A 22,850-nucleotide genomic window follows, 5' to 3' on the forward strand; every position below is an offset into this window, starting at 1 on the left:
TGCAGAGAGTGGCGGGATTCAGTGGGCAAGTGAAGAGAAGGGTTTGGATCCCAGGAAATGTGGAGTCTGCACCATCGTGGGTCTAAACAACACGGTGCATGGAATATAGGACAGTTTCCATTTTTATTATAATTCTTACTTGCTCATTATGATTGCATTCTGAATCCTGATCAGATATCAAGTCTGAGAGTTTTGTCCAGGATCACTTAAATCTTTAAACTATTTTGGCAATGCAAAGACTCTTTGAGTGGATTGATAGGATTGTAAAGAAGAACCAATAGATATGAACTTCTTAGACTTTCAGTAAAAAGCAATGGATAGGCTGATGAGCTTCTACACCAAATTCTAATTTTGTTCCAAAAGCAATCATGAAATTAGAAGCACAGCAAAAAATCTGTGTTGTCACAAACAAGGAACTAACTTATTCATAGGAAACAAAAACCGGATATAAATGGCCACATCTCTGGGGAATAAAAATCGAGGTTCTCAAAATCATTAACTTGGATCAGTTTTATTTTACATTTATTAGTGATAGTCAAGGGGAATATGTAATTAAAACATACAAGTTTTTAAATGAAGTTAATCTGTGTCATCACACTGAAAGCAGATAATGTAACTAAATGTCCTACCATGGACCAGGCATATTGTCACACAGTGGACATAAAATATTTTTTAGTTATGACAGCAGCGATGGTGAATGGTTAAGAATATGGGCTCGGGAATTGGACTGCCTGAGTTCAAATCCTGGTTCCCTTCTTCTCTGTATTGAGTGTCCTTTACAGAAACAGGGTTAGTAATATTACTTTTATCAGACGGGCTGTTACAGGGATCATATAAGTAACACATACAGGGCAGTGCCTGTCACAGAGTGAGTGCTCAAGAAATGTCAGCTCCCAGCTCCTCTCCATCTCCTCCCTGTCCCCAACATGCACAGTCTGCTCCTGGGCTTCCGGAGATACAGGAGTTTCACTGCGATCTTAATAGACATTGATCAAGATATTTCTTCCCAGAGGAAAATCAAAGGAAAACGGTTATCCTCCAAGGCCTGTGCCCAGGTTCCCCCCCAGTGGCACTGCCAGCCTCATCCACGCTGTGCAGCTTGTGACATGCAGCACTCACGTGTGGGCTCAGAGCTTGGCCAAGGGCCACCAGCACTCTAGCGTGAGAAGTCTGGTCCACAGACTGTCTTCGGAGCACCAAAACTCTGCATGACGTGTGAAAAACTAGGTCGCTCATTTGTTGTGCTGGGGAACAACATGAAAGGGTGGAATAGGGGTTTGGTTAGTGAGGCGTGGTCCTCACCTCCCTGGGCACGATCCCTGCCACCCAGAGTGCCCGAAGCGGGGACATTCCAAGGGTTTGAAATGATCATAACATCTTTAAAAATAACACAGGATGAACAATGCTGCTGAAATGGAATATATTATTTTGAATGTGTAATCTCACCTGTTCCTCAAAATAATGCCATGGGATAGGTCTCTTATACCCATTTCACAGAAGAGAAGGCCAGGCCTCAAGGTCATGTGGTTTGTTAGAACCAGGAGTAGAACTTAGGCCTGTCTTGTCACTGAAGTCTGTACAAACGGGACTTAATTGAGAACCCCCCGAGATATTATAGGGAATTTTTGATACTTAGAGAAACAAAATACTACTTTAAATTTATAGTGCCATTGTCTTAACTCCAGTTAACATGATTTATAGTGCCTCAACCAGAAACCATGCCAATTACATTGTATCACCAAATTTAAGTTGTATAATTAGCTTATGTTCCTCCCAACTTCTCTTGAGGGAGTTCCAGTTCTGCTACTGGTTCTGAGCCTTGAAGAAAATTAAAATTACGCCTTGGCAAAGAGCATGCATAGCCTATTTTGGATTCTTTGTTTTTTATTTTCCCTTTTTTTTTTTTTTACTCCCTTCCTCTCTCCTTCCCTCCCTCTCTTTCTTCTTCAGATAAAATCCTGACGTATTTCATTACTAAGACGCTTAAACAGCCTGAATAGAGAGTCTTCATTAATCCAGACCCCTCGGTCTTATCTCCACTCAGGTTTTATTTTTTCCTTTGTCACTGTATTAGCAATTAGAAAAGCCGAAGAGGCGAGCCCTCCAGTGACACCTGCTTAGAAGTGTAGATGGTGTTGCCTGAAACTAGGAAACGTCGCATGCTTGTCACCTGCCGCCTCTAGATGGTACACTGGCAGCATCGTGGGGGAACAGCCTTTTGTGGGCCAGCCTCCATTTACTCATACTGTGTCATTTTAAAGCTTCAGAGAAAACTAACAAAAAGCTTCTTTTCTTTCTTTATTTAGCATCATTATATATTCTCTACTATGACAGGCTGGAAGCTAAAGCATTAAAGCAAGATACATCTTAAATGAATTTTCTCTTATAGCTTATATTTTATTTTATCATCCTATTTTTAGTTTCCTTTGGTAAAAAAAAAAAAAATTCCAATCATTTATTTCTGAGCCCTAGACAATACAGTGTGAGGTTATACATATTTCAGCCCCAGGGAGAATTTCTGCTTGCAAGCTGGCCAGCCTGTTTGCAGTTGACAGATGTAACCTACTCCAGGGCAGAGAAAGTCTCAAGGGAGGTTTTAATTTCTTAATATTGAAATGAGCACAACTTTTATTGTCTTAATCAGTGAATAAAAAAACAATAATGTTTCTAAGTCTCATTTTTTAAACTCGGTGTAAGAAGATTTTAAGAAATTGCAATTACTTTTTAAGTTACTGTTGAAAGTTCATTTCTTCTGTGTTCAGGAAGATTCTTCTAGCAGTTCTGCAGATAGGTAGTCACACTGCAGTTAAAGCGAAACGTGACTGAACTGTTCTTACAGACCAGTCCTCGGCAGGGAAGGGGTGTGTGCTGAGACTCACACAGAGTGGGTGTGCTTTGTGTTTGATGAGAACATAACTTTCATCACATTTCATGAGCTCAGAATACAGGAGTATCCATTTAAAATTGCAGCAGAAATCTTTTAATGCGGACCGAATTCTTTTGGAATATATGTTGGTTGAGGCTGTATTAAGGAATATTTCTATGAATCAAGAAAGGATTTGCTAATGATAATTAGTAGCCTTTATAAAGTCATAATGAACGTGTTTCAACCTTTTGTCTGAACAAATAATTAATTTTATACACAGAAAGCTAATGTGTTACATGCAGTCATTCTTATGTATTTCTTAATTTAATTCAATTCAAACCATGTTTCTTAAAACTGAAAGTTCCTTTATTGCATCTGCTATTTAATTCTGGTTTCCTAGAACCTTTTCAATGCCTTAATAGGGACACAATAAGTGTTTCTTGAACTAAATTGAAAAAATTGCTAAAGGAGCTATATATGGGTGTGTTATGTGTATGTATATACATATGGATATTGTATCTGGTATAAAACATAAAACATTATGCTACAGATGTAGAGCCAGGATGCTCAATACCAGAGTCTCAGGGCAGGGGTAATGCATTTCAAATCAAAACACGACTTTGGAATATATAAAGAATTCTCAAAACTCAACAATAGCAATAAACAAATCGATTAAAATGTGGGTGAAAGATTTGAACAGTCACTTCACCAAAGAAGACAAATAAGGGCATTAAAGGATGCTGAGCAGCACTAGTCATCAAGGAAATGCAAATCACAGCCGCACTGGGACCGCCACACGCCCGCCAGGACAGCTAAATTAGAAGGGGCGGCAACGAGTGCCGGCGGCAACTCTCGGACATCGCCCGCGGGCGTGGAAGATGGGCCCCCGCGTGGAAAACCGTTTGGAGGTTTCTCATCAAGTTGAATCTACGGTCGTCACATGACCCAGCAACCCCTCTCCTATCCTTTCACCTAGGACAGTTTAAGATATGTTCATGCAAAAACCTGTACGCAAATGTTCGTAGCAGCTTTCTCCATAATAGCCCCAAACTGGAAACAACTCAGATGTCCTTAAATTGGTGAATGGGTGACCAAGCCATGGTGTGTATACACCTGGCAAGGCCCTAATCTCTCACCTCTGGCTGACCTTGAGGGCCTGTGCAAGTACAGGGAGAAAAGTAAGGCAGAGCCGAAAACTGCCTTGGCAACGAAACTGTTTGTTCCAGCACACGTGGAGGGCCAAAGGTCGGAAGACGTATTGCTTCATGGCGTTTAACGAGCCCTGTGCCAAATCAATAGCTAATTATTTGCTAACCAGGCAGAAACTTCTGTGTCCACACATGAAAGAGAATACAAACTTTACAGAATTAGACCAAGAAAGTCACTGAACAAGTGGACAGCAGCCGCAGCAGCAGCAGCAGCAGCAAGCTGATGGGGAGGGTTGTCTGATTTTCACTTACGTTATATTATTTAAAATGCCCAGTTCTCGAGAAAGTCTTATGAGATAAAGAAACATGAAAGTGAAACTTACTAAACAAAGACTTTGACTCAACTATTATAAATATGCTCAAAGAACTGAAGGAAAGCATGTCTAAAGAATTAAAGAAAAAAAATGAGAATAATTTCTCACCAAATAAAGTATATCAATGAGAAAATAGAAATCCTATTTTTAAAAAGAACTAAATAGAAACTAAATGAAGAAAACAGTCACTAAGGGGGCCGAGTTGGCCCAAGAAAGAACGAGTAAACGAAGACAAGTTACTTGAGATTATCCGATCTGAGGAACAGAAATAAAAAGAAATTAAAAAGAAACGGCGCTGTTTGCCCAACTCTGAGACTGTGCTCAAAACCGCTAAACTGTAAGCTTTTTATTTTATGGTGTGCGAACTACATCTCAAAAAAAGTTACCTGAGAAAGAGGAGCAGTTTAGTAAAGGCTCTGGAACGCAAGGCCGAAAGAGAGAACACGCTTAACAGAGGGCGACCTCCTAGCCCAACCTTCTCCGTTTACGGTTGGGGAAACTGAGGCCTGCCCAGTGTGTGCGACGTGATAGACATGAACTTCTCTACCTGACCTGCAGTTACAGTGACCGACCGACCCAGCAGACCCCAGACTGCCCTAGTCGTAGCTCTGACAGTCCCCGAGTCCTGGGCGAGGATGGTCGGCCATACTGTCTGCAGTTCAGGTTGGGGTGACCCCTCCTTCCTCTGGCTCTCCGAATCAGAAGCGGCGGTATTTTGAAAAGTTCTTTTACCTTGCCAAATTCGGCGCACTAAACTTCAGCTGGCATTTTGCTTTAAGTCCTTTTCTATTCAACCTTTCGGAATGAAGCGGCTTTCCTTTTAATGAAATCTGCATTTCATCCCCAAGGTGAAAGCCGGTGTCCTTGGCTTCCTCTGAACAGTGACAAGTAGATTCTTTTGTATACTAAATGTGAAGAATATAACAAAAACTGTTAATGTTTTTTTTATTTTAGATATGAAAAATAAGTTAATTGATTTCAGAAATGAAAAAGCAAATTATAACCCCTAGAGATATATGGGGGATTGGCGAGAAAGAGAGATCTATTTCCTGTAAAACTGAAAGCCATGAAAGGGAAACTCATATAGGAAAAGTCATTTGAATTCTTTTTCAAAACCAGCAGCCCTCAAAGGAAAGATCAAATCCAGAGAAACCAGCAGCTCTTGAATGGGTGATTGATTTAAGTCACCTCATGGGCGCAGGAAGTACTGTGAAGCCAGAGCGGACGGGCAGCGCACCGTCCAGCCATATAACCCGGAGCTGCTGTTCCCGGTCCGAAGCAGGGGTCCCCAGCTCAGTGTCTCTCCTTTCCTGGCCAGGGCTGCGGCCCAGCCCCGCCACGCCTAGTGGGGCTCCATCTTTTAAGGCGTAAAGTAGAGAAGACCCAATTCCTCTTGTACCCCGGAATTGATGCTTAGAATTTGTAAGGTATGGTGAGGTAAAGGGTAGCAACAAAGTGATGAAAATATAAGTAAGTAGCTGCCTCTTTCCCCTGCATGTCCGCCTTGGCTCAGTTGGTCTGAAAGATGTCGCTACAGGCCGGCAGGTGTACCTCAGAGACATCTGCCTGCTTCGCTTGGGTTCAAGTGGTTCATTTAATCTTGTAAAGTGTTCTTATGTGTCAGTGTGACTGCAGGGCAGTCAATGGACAGAAAGTGTGTAGCTGGGTTACCTTAAATGGGAGCAAACAGAAAACAAGATTATAAACGTGATGCCTCCAAAGGCCTCTCGCACTGTCTGCCCGAGCCCCTGTCAGCTTTCCACGCCCCTCCTCTCCGGGCCCTTCAGCACTCCTCAAATGCCTCCTTTCCCTCTTCCCTCCACGCGCCCAGAGCAGGCCCTTCACTGCCCGTACGACCACCCATTGTAAAATTCCCAGTTCATCGTCCACCTCCTTCGGAGCCCGCCCCCTACCCCCGGCCGGCTGTGTCAGCCTTTCCTTCCACCGCGGCCTCAAAAGGCCTCCGTCTGCACCTCTGATACTCTCGCGCGGACCTCTGCCTTGCATGAGCACGTGCATCCTGTCTCCTCCAGCCAAATTCTGACCTCCGGATGGATGGACAGCGGTCCTCTTTGCTCCTCAGTGTGTGGGCGCGGCTCCCATTTTGTCACATTTTCATTATCACTCCATACCCTCGGGTCATCACAGTCTCCTCATGTGACCTGACGCCCCTCACAGCCATAACCTCCTTCAATGCAGGGAACTTTTTCTTCTTTAGGCCGATGTCACCAGCGCCTGGCATAGTAGGCACTTACGTTGTGGTTCCTCACATGTCTGTCACTATCTCCCCACCCCCACCTCTAGTGAGAGCCAGTTCAGTCAGGGGTTACCTTGCTCACTTCTCCGTCCCTGTTGTCAAGCATTGTTCATAGCACAACAATTACTGAAATTAGTTGATTAAGTGAAGATGGAGCATCGAAAAACATGGCAGAGAAGTCTTGTGAGTGGCTTACACCGAGCTACACCCATCTTCCATGATCTTTCAGCATCACACCAGGGGGAACCAAGGAACTACAATAGAAGAAATAAAATATTCTGTGCTGTGGATTGTCACTGACCTCACACCAGGGCCCAGGCTGATGGAGCCACTACTGGCTGGAACAGCGCTGGTCGCTGTGGCTAAGGGGGCAAGTATGAAGCCCATGCTGGTGCTAGACAGCTCGTGCCCAGAAATAGCTTGCGAGTGGAAATGAAGTCCCTTCCATTCAGCCTGTTGGCCAGAGCAAGTCACATGGGTAACCTGACTTCAAGAAGGAGAATAAGGGATGTTGGTGGCCACTAATACAGACACCGGTCTGCTGGAGCAGGGCTTCTGAAACTTTAACATGCGCATGTTGGATGACTTTAAAATGAGGATTCTGATTCAGTAGATCTGGGGAGGAGGCTGGGCCGGATTTTACATTTTTAACAAGCCGATGGCCCATTGTCCACACTCTGAGGAGCAGGCATAAAGCTTTGACTCCTTACTGGCCAAACCGAACCCTTTCCCTCTCCCCCTTCTCTGCAGACAAAATTCAGACTGCAGCTCTATCATTTTGCATTGCAAACCAAGAAAAATATCCTTGCCAGTAAGAAGACACTTGTGATGTATCTCAAGGGTGAGGGGCACAGAGGAATACGTAATGAAAGCCATTAACGGCTCGACACAGCCCAGAGTCTGGGGCAGGACAGAGCACCAGACGCTGTAGCTGTTCTAAGAAGCCGAAACCGTTCTGTATAGAGGCCACCATTTGCATAAGCAGGTTTTGTAAATGGACCGAATTAGATCTAATTGTGTCACCTCTTTTTCTACTTTGCCTCCTTTAGTTTCACAAAACTATGAAGGGTCAGTGCAGCTCTGACTGGGCCTCATAAAGGCTCCGGCCCCTCCGAGCACTCTTCTCGTCAATGTCACATCTTGTGCGAGGATCTTTCACTCTCCCTGATCTGTCCCCCTCGCTGTGCTGACAGTCACTGATTAACGCACAGGGGGTGAACCCATGTGCCAGAGCCTGGAGCTCCTGGGAGTCCAGGGCCCACCCTGGGCAGCGGCACACCTGCAGTTTTGTGGGTGCCCTGTGCCGGCCTGAACTGCAAACCCATGAGCCTCAGCTCAGCTCAGAATAGATGGTGTTTTTCTTTGTAGTGGTTTTCTTTAAAAGCCATGCCAGTCATTTTCTTTCCTTTCCCAGAAGTTTTGATTGACGGCAATCTGGTCAGCCAGACGCTGCCAATGGAATAAAACTGCTGACTTGGGCCCTGGCACTGGCTGCGCTTGTTAAGCCGGGGCCGTGTGTGTGGGTGCGCGCGTGTGCGCTTGCACAAGGCAGAGACATAGCACGGGATTCGATGGAATTAGATCTGGAAGGAACCGAAGAGGTAGGTCCCTCAGTTCAGTCGGGAAAAGTAGAAACCAAGGAGGGGACCGCGTCTGGTACCCGCTCCCTGCTGCCACTAGAGGGCCGAGTGAGGAGCAGAATCCATGTCTCCTGGGTCCTGCCCCAGAGCCTGTACCTCTAACGCTGACCGGGTTGGCTCCCTGGCAACAGTTTCAGCTTGTGCTCTTAAAAATCAAACCCCGCTTCCTGTGGGCTCAGTATCATAAATTGGATTTCAGTTCTAGGATGAATTTTTTTACCATTAAAATATTTTTTAAATGATCCTAAAATAAAATGAAACATGCATTTACGTTGCACAAATAATTACCTAAAAACCCAACTCTCAAGATAAGACTAAAAATTATTCCAGTGGGCGGAGGAGATGCGGTTAGCTTGGACCAGGTTTAAAGAGGCTTTAACATTATGAATCCGATGAGGTTTGCCGTTTCTCATTGGGCCTTCAAACTGTGATTGAATTAAGGTCATCTGTCTTGACCATGCTCACTGCCAATTAGATATACTTGAATCTTTCCAGAACCCTGTGAATGAGGAAGAGGCAGGTGCCATGACGACTTTGGATTGGTGGCCCTGTCTAACGGTTCCACATACTGGGCCCATGGGTGGACTGACTGCAGAGAGATATGGAAGCCTTCGAAATTATAAGTATATATTTAATCGTGAGTTTAGGTAGGAAGAGTGATCATAGTGTTTACTGCATTCTCAAGGGAATCAATGATCACCATCCCCCCCAAGATGTTAAGAATCACTATTATAAATTCAAGTTTCTTTTTTATGATCCATTTTCTAAACAGCGAAAGGTATCTGTAGGTCACTCCGTCTACAGTGGGGGTCGAATAGATATCACACGGCAGCCTCATGTGCCCTTGTCTACACATCATATGAGTGCACGTTCACACGCAAGTGCGCAATACACACCTCTCCCACACACGTGCACACACATACACACACGTCAGTGTCTCTAGAACCAAGCCCCTCTCCTCCCTCCCTGCCCTGCTCTGTAGAATTCCAATATGAGGTTTTTGATGGGTTCCTATTGGCCTTTCGTGCCTTGGACACACTGCAGGACAGTACAGACCCAGCTCCCTGGGTCTCACTTCTACATTCCCAGATTCTGGAGACAGCATGTATGTGGGAAGGAGCCAGAGCCAGACAGACCTGGATTCTTGTCCCAGATCCACCACTGACTCTCCAGGCACATGAATTTGAGCACGATTCTTAACCACTTTGAGTTTCCTTGTGGTTAAAGTCAGGATAATGACACCCCAGCCATGTAGGATTACTGGCATGATGAAATGAGACAAATGAGAGTAAAAGCACCCTGCAGCTTATGTCTGCCCCATTGGGGAGCCCTGCAAACCCCTCCTCTGATGTCTGTTAGAGATTCGACACAGAGCCTGGCACTTAATGCAAACTCTGCTTTACGACACTGTGAGCAGGTCTTCTGTCATCTCTTGAGAAGTTTATGGAAGTTTAGGCATTTGTTTATGGAGTGGATGAGAGGCAGGGAGTCCCAACTCTTTCTATTAGTTGACCTTAGATGGACTCTTAGGGTTCATCTTCCATCTTTATAATGCAGTCATTGGTACATGGGATTAGTTGGTGGGACAAGAAAAAGAATAACTAAACCCCATGTTTGGAGCAAGTCTTTTCACTGCTGCATTTTGTTCGCACTTCGCTGGGGAGCTCGACATCCTGGCAGGAGGCTACTGACAGGCACGGACCTAAGTACTGTTGAGGGGTGCGCTTGTCAGGTGGCAACATGTGTTATCTGACAGCTGAAAAAAACAATGAGAAGTAACCCAAGTGTCTATGAATGGATGAACAACTTTTAAAATGTGATATTTATATAGACATTCTGGCACATGCTACAACGTTGGTGAACCTTGAGGATATTATGCTAACCGAAAGAAGCCAGTCACAGAAAGACAAATACCATGGGATTCCACTCATATGTGGTACCTAGAGTAATCAAATTCATAGAAACAAAAAATAGAATGGTGGTTGCCTGCGGCTGCAGGAGGGAGGAATGGGGAGCTATTATTTAGTGGGTACAGAGTTTAGTTGTATAAGATGAAAAGTTCTGGAGATTGGTTCCACACCAATGTGAAGGTACTAAACACTACTACTAAACTGTATATCTAAAAATGGAAAATTTGGAGTTATGTATATTTAACCACGATTTAAAATGAACCAGTGAAATGACTTGAGAAATAGGCATCACATGTTTCAAATTTCAGGGATATGAGTGGGGTCGAGGGGGGAGTATGATCTAAATATAGGATGATCCATGTCTAGAACTGTTTCGGGTATTTTGAAATGATCGGCTGTCCCTCTCTAAGGGAAAGGTAGCATCTTTCTGGTCCCCTGGGATGTGGTCTTACAGCAGTGAAGGAAATAGTTGGGACGGGAGCTCTGGTCCTAGCTCTGCAGCTAACGGGCGAGTGACTTCGGACAAGCGTCCTCTCTCCCTGGGCTTCACTATCCTCTGCCGAGAAGTGAGAATAACAATTCTCCCTTCTTAAGTCAGCAAAAGCCTCACATGGACTGGAGGATGTAAGGAAGCCCTTAGGAGACACTGCAGTTGGGGACAGAGCAAAGGCGTGGATGAACGCTGGCCTCTCTGCCTTGATACACTTTCGACCTTCCCTGTTGATGCTCCACCATAGCCTGCACCTCAGGGAGCTCCGGGCTGTGCTTTCTCAAGGTCCTGTAAGAGTGTGTCCTTTCCGTGCAGTAGGCTGAGGATGCTCACGCACTTGGACAATCTCAGTGAAGCTAATAAGGAGCTCGTTAACAGGTTGCAGTAAGCAGATCAGTTCCATGTTCCCTAATTTCTTAAAAATAAAGGTTTCTTGCTGGCATACCTGGAGGGACGGGCTGGGCTGCGGCACTTCTGCTGGCAGAACATCCGTGAGGGAATGAGCTGACCACTTCCTTGGGTGTTTGCGATGTTTGGCAGGAGTAGCTACGGCTGGGGACACCTGTCAGGGGGCCAGAAGCTCTGCCACGGCTTGTCGACACCCGCCTGTTGTGCCCCGCAGAGATCGGCTGTGAAGCTGCAGAAGTGAAGAGAGCGTGGGGGTATAACCGAAGGCCTACATCAGGAGGCCAAGATGGGTGGGCTGGCTTTCCCGCAGCGTGGGGCCTGACGGGAAAGGGAGCCAGTACGATTGTGTAGTAAAGTATGCCAGGGTGCCATGCACTTTCTGGGCCTGACCTCGCATTCTCGTAAAGCGCAGTGAGCTAGGTGTCGTACCCATCCCACAGATAGAAAAGCTGCTTCCAGAAAATAAAATGATAAGAGAATAAAGGCATAGAAGGCTTCCTGGGGCTGTCCGAGAAAAAGGTGAGATAAGAGTCCGTGAGAAAAGCATGACTGATAACATGAGGTGACCTTCCAGAGATTTCTTGAACCACGTGTCACACTGATGTGTGTTATGTTAGTGAGACTCCACTTCTCTCTAAAAAGTCATCAAGAAAAAAGGCCACAAACAGAAAGCTCTAGATAATTGTTTTGAAGTCAATAAGAGCAAGAGATAGAAAAGTGAGGGGTGAGAGAGTTGGGCCCTGATCATTTCTTCCTCTGAAGCTGGTCCTGGTTAAGGAGCTCAGCAGAGGAAGAGGCCATGCAGAGATGGCCTTCTGTGCAGCAGTGGGTGGACCCAGCCCTGGAGCCTGGAGAGGGGAAGGATGTGTTGAGCCCTGGGGTTTGACCACCGAGAGAGCATATTTCCTGGCAGCATCATAGTGGGATTTTCAGCCAACCAACTGGGGTGGTCACTTTGACCAGGCAAATCCTTCACGACCCACAGTCATTCTCTGTACCACGAGGTGGTGCTGTAGAGCCTGAAGGACTGTAGAGCACAAAGTCTCCTGGGGGCGGGATCAGCCCTGTGCTAGAGGTGGGCCCACCAGCCTGGGGGACCCTCAGGGCTTCATCCTGCAAGGACGGCTTCAGCCGTAGTGTTTGCTGTAGCTGATTTCAACTCTTCATCTGCCAGATTTTCCTATGGCCAACCCATTCACCCGTTACAGCCTCCTTTTCATAAGATACCAGAAAACTTTGGAGGTGATGTGATTCGTCATTTGTATAATCAGGAATGGCCTGTGATCTGTGTGGGTCCCCCCCCCCCCCGCCGTGGATGGCAGGAGAGGCCATGCAGACTGTGGATACGGGCCTCCCGCCTGCTAGCCTTCCTGACATTCCCTCCCGCCTCGCCTAGTGGGCAAGCGAGCAGGACTGACGCTAGGCTCAGGATCGCCTCCCATCCGCTCTAATTCCTTAAGGAAAAGTAAGGTACTCACAAACGTTGATATGGTAGCCATCGTCGACAACAAGTTACTCACGTCCCCCCGTAATTGACCGGGGCCCCTGGCGTACGGCGATGGTGTAGCAGAGGGGTCAGGAGACTGAGGCGCACTCGCCAGCACCTGCGCAGCTTGCATAGGCCCAACCTGCCCCATGGGCTCGGGGGCCCAGAAGTAACCTCGTCTTCATCACCCACTTCCCCCTGCTTCTCCACCGCCCCATCATCCCATTCGCCCCCCAGAAGAGTGAACGGGCTTTTTCAGGAGCTGCGGGTGATGCTGAGGCCACCTTCTGTGGAAGACGATTGGCCCTCCCTGCACAGACACAGCTTCCGCAATGCCGTGTCTGCAGAGCAGACCCACCCATGGAGTTGGCCAGAGGCCTGTGGCAAGGAAAGTGACAGCCCGAGTGCCCTGGTCCATGAGCCCCCGCTTCCCAGGTGCACGAGGAAGCACCAGCAGGGACCTAGATAGAAGCCCCAAAGGCTGAGAGAGCCTCCAAGAGATCCCGAGACGCAACTGTTCCTTTTTAAATTCACTCATTCATGTCTTATATGTTAAACCCTGAGAGGAGGTAGAGAAGCAAGACAGTCCGCACGCAAAGGGCGCGCAGTCTAGTGGAGCCTGGAAGTGGCTCAGAGAAACGAAGGGTAATTATAATGCAATGTCACGAACACCGTAAGGGGTAGTCGGACTGCGGAAGCGTACATGATGGAGTAACTTCTGCCTCATGGAATCAGGAAAGGTTTTATAGAGGTGAGGACGTTCGATCTGGGTGCTGAGAGACGGGCGACGGCAGGCGTTCATGTTTGGGGAAGAGAAGCAAGAACATTCCTAGGAGGTCGTAAAGGGAGTGCAACGCTCAGGAGATGAAGTTCAACATGACCCAAGAAAACTCAGCGAGAAGGAGGAGGAAAAGAGCGAGGACGATGAGGACGCGGAGCGGAGTGGGGCCCAGCAGGGAAGGGCTGGCGGTTTGCCCCGAGGGACGGGACGCGGGAGAGGCTTCCGCTCTGTGGCTTGGGAGCTGCTGACGCCTGCATGTGCTTGCTCCCGGGGAGATCTCACGGTCTGCTTACTTCCGTCGCCTGGCCCAGGACACAGAGGGCATCCACAGTGGAAGGGGCGGACAGCTGTGAAACTGACCGTCGCAGTTTGCAGTCACGGTAAACAAAGAAATAGACGGGCCAAGGCCGTCGCCGGGGAATCCCTTGCCCTGCATCCAGCGGCCTGTGTCCTGCGAGGACTCTCGGAGGAGGCGGGCCCTCCCGGTGGCTGAGGGGAGCCACTGGCCTTTGCGAAGTGAGAAAGCAGAGCCTGTGGGGAGAAGGAAGAGTAGGGACTAGGTAGGACGTTGCGTTCTCCTGCTTCCTCTTCTGTCATACCCAGGTTTTTCTGCATGTTTTTGTCCCCCTCGCCCTCAGGCGTAGAGCAAGAGTTGAGGACAGCCGCAGCCGGTGGCATGAGGGTCTCAGCCTGGAGGCTGCCTGGCCCAGCGCAGAGGGGGCGCTGCGGGCCACGGGCCTGATGGCTCTCGCCTGTGTCTGCCACCCTGACAAGACTTGGCCAAAATGTCCCAGTTTAAGGGGAGTTGGAGGAGGACAGCAGAGCTGTCTTCTGTAGGTTTTCTTCACTGTTTAGCCTTCGTTTTCTCCTCTCAAATGAAAGTGAAGTGTCTGCCATCTTGTGGCAGAGGCCTGGTACTACCTGGGCCCCCATCTTCATGCCTCCCTTCCCTCTGCTCCCCAAAAGGGACGCCGACCCTCAGGGGCGGCTCAGTGAGAGCGGATGTGGAGGGGGGGAGCCTGGGCAGTGGCGCTCACTGGCGCTGGCCTCCCTGCCTCTGGCAGAGAAGCTTCTGGAAGGCTCTCCTTGTGCATGAGGATGGTCCTCTGGTTGGGGTGAGCAGTGTGTGTGGGGAGGGCGGGGTGGGGGGTCATGCTCAGAGAGGACAGAGCCCGGGTGAGGCGAGAGAGCGGAGACATCCGCAGACCTGGGAGCTGGGCCTTGCCCTGGGGTGGAGGAGGTGAGCGGGGCGGAGGGTTGCGACAGCGGGCACACTCCCATTCTGTGTGGCCAGGACGGGGAAGGCTGAGGTCAAACTCGGGATGGCCTCGGCATGTGGGAGTCTCGTGCGCCCCACACGGAGCGGCTCAGACGGAGCAGGCGGGGAGCGTGTCTCAGTGTCTCAGTGGGCGTGTCTGGGGCAGGGTGTGGACGAGCCGTCTGGGGTATCCCTGGGCTTCGGACCTAGCGAAGCTGTGAACTTGCACTTGCAAATCTGGGACCCTCTGGAGCCAACCTTTTATTTGGTATATATATGGACACAGCTACAAGAAGCAAGAGATTAAGTCATTCCGAGACATTCTCTGGCTCTCTGAACTTGGGCCGAGAATGTCAAGTCCTCACCTTGTACCGTTTTCTTTCTACAAGGTCTTGGCTAGCACAACCCACGGACGTCATGCGTATCATCTTCACAGGAATATTCCACCGCCACAGCCACCTAGTGTCCCAACGCCTTCCTTCAGTGGAATTTCTTCACAGGCAAATACTGGTGATAATTTAAGTAAATGCCTTTTCACCGTACACTGTGGGCACTGATCCGTTTCCATCACAATGAGGTCATTTCTCACTCAAAACAAACAAGGACAGTTAACTGACAGTTAACCAAGCCCAGGTTCTCATTCTTGTGGAGGTTCTGCTTCCTGAAAACAGTTCTGCCCGCCCCCACCCCCCGCCCCCCGCCGTTTTGTGTCCGCTGGGGTTTCAAGCAGGGTGGGCTTTGCAAAGGGAATCTGGTGCTTCCAGAATCGTTGGGAAGGCCGTTGGCTGAGGGTAGGCAATAGCAGCACTGGATTCCAGGACACCAAGGAGGTTCAGAAATAGCTGGAAATCATTGCCCGTGACTTTAGTTTCCCAGCTCGGGAGTGACGGTTTTCGGGCGGGGCCGGCAGTCCCAGCTCCGCTCTCAGCAGGTACCTGCGCCCATGCTCACAGCCGCACCGTACGAACAGCAACGGCTTCTCCTGCGACTTCGCCTGCCGGAGCCCGCGTGTGCTCCTCTCATCGGTGGCATCCACGCTGGAGTGCTGCTGGCGACAGAACGTGGGAAATGCGGTTTCCACGCTCTCGGCCTATGCAGCGCCGCGGCGAGCTGAGAATGTCAGGGATCAGGGCACGATATCTGACACACACTTTCAAAGACGGATGATAATAATAGTACTTCCTGCATATGGCTGTTGTGAGGCTAAAATTAACATCGTGAAGTCTTTGTGCAGAGTGTGGCATATGGTAAACCCTCGATAATTGCTAGTTTACAAAAAAGTGTCAAAACTGAAGTCAGAATGGCTCCTCGTTGTCATTTCTAACCCCTGTAAGGAAACTGGCTGCTTCTGAGCTGCGGGGTCCAACCCACCCACCTTGGCGAGGATCCTGTCCCTCACCATCCCAGCCTGCTTGTCAGATCCTCAGTCTGCCTCGTTCTGGCTCAGAGACGCAGGAAGGTGGACGTTCTCAGGGGAGAAAAAAAAACTGTGGCAGTGAATCATGCTGAATATTAATATTGGATTCCCAGCACTCTGCAGACATAAGGGCTTCCTTTCAATTGGACCAAAGGATACTCAGAGATTGCTCAGTTCCCTTAGGGAAACACAGGCCCCAGGCCCCACCTTGCACTCTGTCCGAAACGGAATCAGTGAATCTGGGCCCGGGTCTCTGTAGCCTTGTGCTCGAACACTGCAGGCAGCCCGGGACAGCGGAGAACTAGGGCACAGCTGAAATCCAAAAGGGAAAGGAAGCGGGCTAAGATCCGCGGGGAACAATGTCTGTTTCTTAATCCGTCTCCTGCCCCAAATAGCTCCGCTCTCCTCCCCCAGCTCGTGTTTACGTGTCTGTTTCTTTCCCTGGCAGCAGATGCCACCAGGCCTTCAACTAGGTCACAGAGGGTGGTGGTGACTGACGCAGGCCCTCAGGCCACGTCCTCCCCTGACCTTGCTCCCCAGGGCATCCTGGCAAGGGCCCCAATCGCGAGATCCACAGCAAGCAAATGGCAGATCCTCTGTCCCGCCTGAGAGCTGGCAGGAGGCCTGTCCCTGGTGGCAGCGGGGACAGCACGGGGTGGTGCTGCCCCCCCCCCCACCGCCTGGCCTGTGGGGCCCCCTCATCTCCTCCCACCTCAGCCCTGCTCCAGTGCTCTCAGAGACCCCGCTCTTCCCAGGGGTCCCCGCTGCTCCCCCTGAGAGAGCACTGAGCCGGTGCCACGGGGACCCGCAGCACACACCGGGGACAGTGGTGGTGTGATGGGTAGAGCGAAAATCACAGTCAGAAAAGCTCACTTCAAACGCCCGTCTCCTGAGGCACTGGAGGTGAGAGCTCGCCCAGAGTGGCCCAGCTGGGAAGTGGCAGAGCCCGGGCCCACGAGGACCCACCACACATCCCGAGCCACCCCTTCAGCCTCCCTCACAGCCCGACGTCGTGGTCCCTCCGTCTCGGGAGCATCTGCCCGGGATCAGGTCCTGATGGCTCCTTTCTCTCCACAGGTGCTGTCAGAGCACGGCTACGGGCAGATCACGACTGAGATCCGGGAGGGACAAACTTTCTACTACGCGGAGTATTACCACCAGCAGTACCTGAGCAAGAACCCCGACGGGTACTGTGGTCTCGGGGGCACCGGAGTGTCCTGTCCGCTCGGTATTAAAAAGTAATTTCTTCCCATGTGGTTGGCCCTTGAGGTCACAGCAGAAACGCTTTCAACAAATTAGGCAGTTCTTTTGTGGTTCATGTCAGTGGCTTTTTGAAGTGCACAAAGTACAAAGGCTTTCGTAAAAATCTGGTTTATTGAGGTATAATTTACATAAAGTGCCATGGCAAGTTGATAACGTGTGATTTATCTCCTAATAAGTTGTGATGGCAGTAGAGCTGTGAAATTTTTTGGATCATTTGGAGTCTGAATGAGGATAATGAATGTGCAGTGTTCACCCTCCGTGTGCCTGGGCGCCTGCCACGGAGCCGCGGAAGGAAGTGGGGGAGAGTGGGCTGGGGCGGGGTGTGTGGGGAACCTTCGATCTGAGCCCCGTCCCACCTCACATGCCCTTCACCCTCCAGTGCCTTAACATTTGCAGACATTTATAGCCTCGATGAATCACTCACGGAAATACTTTGCTCTGCTGATCCTGTATATGCATAAGGGGCTTTCTGTGTTCGGCCTTCCTGTGGCAGAGAAGGTGGGAGTGAGCTTGATGAAGTCTAACGTATTGCTTACAGCTATGAGAAATGCTTGTTCTAATAAAAGTCTGTATTCTAATAATAAAAATCGGCCTGATGTCTCGTCTGTCTTTTACTTGTTTAGGTAGGATGTTTCCAAGTATTGCGAGACATAAGCCTCAGAGTCATTCACCCCCGATGGGAAACGTGATTGAAGTTTTTGGAAAATATGTGCACCCCTGGCTCCTTGCAACTTTAGTAATAATTGCTGTTTTCCACGTGCATGTTACAGGCATCACAATATTCTAGTTAGAGAGGATAGGTACATGCAGTTCCTGCCCTTAAGAGTCTTCATATTCAGGACAGTGGGGGGGGGGGGGACCTAAGCAATAAACATGTAAATGAATGAATAGGTAATTGCAGGTCCTGAGAAATGATATGGAAACGATAAGTAGGATAAGATAGTAAGTCGTGTCTGGGGCTGTGGAGTCACCGTGAGGGCTATTTTAGCGACGCTGGTCAGGGAAGGCTTCCATGAGGTGGCGAAACTTAAGTTGAGAACTGCACGATCTGAACGATGCTAAGGAGACACGTAAGCACAAGTTGGGGGAGGAGAGCAGAGCTATTTGGGGGCAGGAGAGGGATTAAGAAAGAGATGTTGTTCGCCATGTAATTAGGTCATTTCTTGACTTTCCCTCTTGGATTTCTGCCATACCCTAAGCATATCAAGAGTACAGAAGTGAAGGACGGACACCTCATCACTGTCAGCATGCCCGCTTCGGTTGCTCGAAGGAAGAGCTTTCCATATACAAGGACCAGGATATTTAAATGGCCGGAGACAGGGAGGAATATGTGAAGGTTGAGAAACGGAAAGGCCAGGGGGGCTGGAAATAGTACGAGGTCATGAGGGTGGAGTCCGGGTGAACGGGATTAGTGTTTTATAAGAGAAAGAGACAGGAGCTCCCTCTCTTGGCCATGTGAGAACATAACAAGAAGAAGCCGGTCTGCAGGCCAGGAAACAGGCTCTCACCACCCACCAGAGAGGTTGGTTGGCACCTTGATCTTAGACTTTAAAGCCTCTGGAATGGAGAAATAAGTGTTTGCCATTTAAGCCACCCAGCCTGTGGCATTTTGTTATAACAGCTCAGGTTGACTAAGACAGGCAGCCTGCGCTGACATCTTTTTATTCCTCCAGATCCAGACTCAACCTTTCTCCATCTCTCTCTGTGTCCTGGGAGTCCCGAAAGGACTGTGACGACAGCCTTCCTTGCTCACTTGCTTTACTTTTGGTCTGGCCAACAGGAGGAGGTGCTCGTAGGAGACTGAGAGTGGGAGATGAGTAAGGTCTTTGCCCTCCCTGTAGGTCTCCGTGAGCTGGCTGTACATGGGTGATGACGGTTTCACACTCTTGCTCATCATGGCCCACGACACCATCTTTTGGGGTTTACCCAAACCCTGATCACTTTGTAAGTATTCCCTATATGAACCTGTCCTCAATTATCCAGTTTGAGTGTGCATCTGTTTCCCGGCAAGACCTTCACAGACACAAATAGGGAAGGTAAACTTTCTTCCATAATTAATTCCAAAAATTATTATAAAAGAGATTCTTTTATTCTATGTTCATGTCAATTAAGTAAAAATATTTTTTAAATCCTACAATATATAAAACCGCAGGTTTTAGAGCTGGAAGGAGTTTTATAGATGGTTTATTTAGATGACTGCCCTCATTTTATAGGCGATAAAGCTGAGGACCTAAGAGGCAGCATTTTCATTATGTGCCACAGATTCATTTACATATCAGAAAGAAACCTTCCCCTTTTGGTTTTCAGACCACTGTCCTGGTCCTGCCCTCCAGAGCCACCAGGAAGTCTGACCCTCTTCCTTAGGAGATAGATACTTGAGGATATTTGAGGACAGCACTCACTCTCCCCAAATCGTCTTCTCTAAGCTAAATAGCTTTCTAGAGTTCTTCTAAAACCCTGATTCACAACTGCTCGCCAGCACTACTAGATGCCTGGGGTCCGGAAATGAAGGCGATTTGGCTAAGGTTGTGCTGCTATCCAATGTGGTAGCCACTAGCCACACACAAAAGGCCATTTAAATTTAAATTAATTAAAATTGAATATAATTAAAAATCCAATTCCTCACTATCTACATTTCAAGTACTCAATAGCCCCAAGTAGCTGGTGGCTACTCTATTGGATAGTGGAGATTTAGAACATTTCCATTACCACAGAAAGCACTAGAGTTAAGAGAGTTTGATGAGATGTATATGTCCTTTGACCTTTCTGATTTTCTCTTATTCATGCAGTCAAGTCATCTTGTTGGCCCATAGGATTAATAAAAGCCTAAATATTTTTCACCTGAACCTTCTTGAAGACAGAGCCCTCCATTCATATTCTTATACCCTTCCTCTATTATTATCATTTTAACCTTTGTTATAAGAATTTACATTCCTTCTTTGTTGATTTTTGTTTTATTTAGGCCCTGCATTTCAGTCTATGAAAATAATTTAATTTAGACTCTGACATCTGAAATATTGTTTCCCTCTCCCAGTTTTTTGTCGTGCATGGGACTCATTAGCATGTCCTCAATGTCTTCTTGAAAGTCATTATGCAAAATATTGAACTGGGAAGTTCACTTAGAACAACATGTCAGTTGTTTAAGGTCTTAGAGCATCTATTATAATTGGCATGTCCTGTCACTCTGCTGCCACTCCTGACCCTCCCTCCACCAGTCTTTCATAGAAATTGCTAGTAGATTTCATACTCTTTTCTTCTCAGCCCAGATACATCTCCAAAATTCTTCTCTGCAAAAGACTGGACAGCCACTGCCAGCCATCCACACTTGGTTTTCTAGTCGAATACCCTTTTCTTCCAGGAAGACACAGAATTTATTATGAATGCTTGGGATATAATGCCTCAACCGGTTGTAAGTTAACCTGAGAGGACAATCATACAAACAACATATCATTATTTTAGCCACAGCATGGTGATCAGAGAATGGGGAAAGTGCTTTGCCAACATCTAGAAATACCATGGAAGTTAACATAGAGATCAGCTAGAGTCGGGCAGACCTGAGTGAAAATGCTAGATCCTCCCCTGATAGGTTGAATGACATTGAAAAAGTCATATGATCTCTCTGAGACTCAGTTTCTTGGAGTGTAAAATAGTAATGATAATACCTATGTTTCAAGGTTCTCAGGAAAATTAAATATGTATTTATATACATATAAAGGTCATTTCCTAGATATTTTATAAACTATTCAAACTAATAATGTTTCAAAACTGATTGTTATGGGGCTAGAGTGGATTCACAAAAGTAAATGAGATTAAAAGTCTTCTCGAATAATCTCCTTTTCTCCTTCTCATAAGAAGACTTAACAATAATATTCACTATTAAGGAGCACTTAACTATATGAATATATTATATAATATACATGTTGTGTATAACTGTGAATATGTAATTATATATACAGTTATTTATATACATGTATAATTTGATTATTTGATCAATATCAAATAATCCCACCCCATGTTTTTCCCCCAACTCAGTCCTGAGGCAATTTTTAATAACTTTCTGTTATTATAGATTAGTTTGAATTTCTAGAATTGCTTATAACTCAACTCATACTCTCTGTCTTTCTTTTTCTTCTTACACTGAGCTTAAGTACATTGAGATTCATCCATGTTTATTACTAAGTAGTATTTCATTATGCAGATATACCACAATGGTTTATTCATTCATCTGTTGATGGACATGTGGGTTGTTTTCATTTTGCGACCATAACACATAAAATATCTAGGCATTAAAAAATGGCTCGGGTAATACGATAGATACATGTTTAATTTTTTAAGAAGCCGACAGACTCTTTTCCAAAGTGTTTGTAACATTATTGCCAGCAGCATAGGGAATGCCCAGTTCCTCGTCAGCACTTGGTAAGCTCAACTTTTGGGATGTTAGACATTCTAGTAGATGCAGAATGGTGTCTTGCTGTGGTTTTAATTTGCATTTTCCTAATGACAGATGATGCTATGTACCTTTTCATGTGTTTATTTGCAATCTGGGTATCTTTTTGATGACACGTCTGTTTCAATCTTTTGCCCATTTTTTGTTAACTTCTTATCTTAATTTTGAGTTTTGAGAGTCCTTTATATATGGTAGAAGTAATTTTTTTCAAAGACAGAAATTCTTAATTTTGATGAAGTCTACTTATCAAGTTTTTCCTCCTTAGATTATGCTTTTGGTTTTATATCTAGGATATCTTTGCCTAAGATTAGAAGTCTTATAGTTTAAGATTTTACATTTTGGCCTATGGTCCATTTTAATTTGATTTTTGTACATAGTATAAAGTAGGAATTGAAGTTCTTTTTCTTGTATATGGATATCCAGTTGTTCTAGCACCATTTTTTGAAAAGACTATTCTTTCTCTAATTGATTTTGCACATTTGTTGACAATCAATTGTCCATATAAGTATAGGTCTATTTATGAACTGTCTATTCTATTTTATTGATCTGTTTGTCTATCTTTATGCCAATACTACACTGTCTTGATGACTAGAGCTTGCTAGATAAGGCTTTTTTTCACTCATTGATTAAACATTTATTGTCTGCCTTAGTTTAATGCACAATTAATGTCTTACAATACACATTTTTATTCTACACCTATCTCTAAATTTTTACTCAATAAATGCACTGATTTTCAAATAAAATGAAGGAGAAATTAGCCCTTTAGAAAATTATGCATGCACCTAATCTTGGGATAAGGTGGTTTAAATTCACTGCCCAGTTTTGCAAAGGGAGTCTCATGTTGACTGCTAGATAAGTCTTAAAATCAAGGAGTGTGAACAGTGAAAATCAGTTCAAGTTCAAAAGTTCAGCACAATAGAATATACAGATGTCAAATGATAATGTACACCTGAAAATGATATGATTGTATTAACCGTTACCCCAATAAACTTAATTTAAAAAAAAAAGTTCAGACCCTTCTCTCATTTCAAACAAGATACTTAAATGGTCTTTTTCCATCATTCAACATGCTTATTCCCTAAATTCCTCTAAAGTTTGATTTTGT

At 46.6% G+C, this 22,850-nt stretch overlaps 1 protein-coding gene across 3 annotated transcripts in view; it reads left to right on the forward strand.

Annotated features, from left to right (window-relative positions):
• Positions 1–17,885, forward strand: part of MSRA (methionine sulfoxide reductase A) — a 329,836-nt gene extending 311,951 nt beyond the window's left edge. For all 3 annotated transcript variants that reach the window (XM_016160907.2, XM_016160910.2, XM_016160911.2), the window contains one exon: positions 17,113–17,885. In XM_016160907.2, the coding sequence (XP_016016393.1) occupies positions 17,113–17,277 (165 nt within the window). In that variant the 3' untranslated portion in view covers positions 17,278–17,885. The remainder of the gene's footprint in view (positions 1–17,112) is intronic.
• The last annotated feature ends 4,965 nt before the right edge of the window (positions 17,886–22,850 follow it).

The sequence above is a fragment of the Rousettus aegyptiacus genome, unplaced genomic scaffold (genome assembly GCF_014176215.1).
Source record: "Rousettus aegyptiacus isolate mRouAeg1 unplaced genomic scaffold, mRouAeg1.p scaffold_m13_p_16, whole genome shotgun sequence".
NCBI lineage: Eukaryota > Metazoa > Chordata > Mammalia > Chiroptera > Pteropodidae > Rousettus > Rousettus aegyptiacus.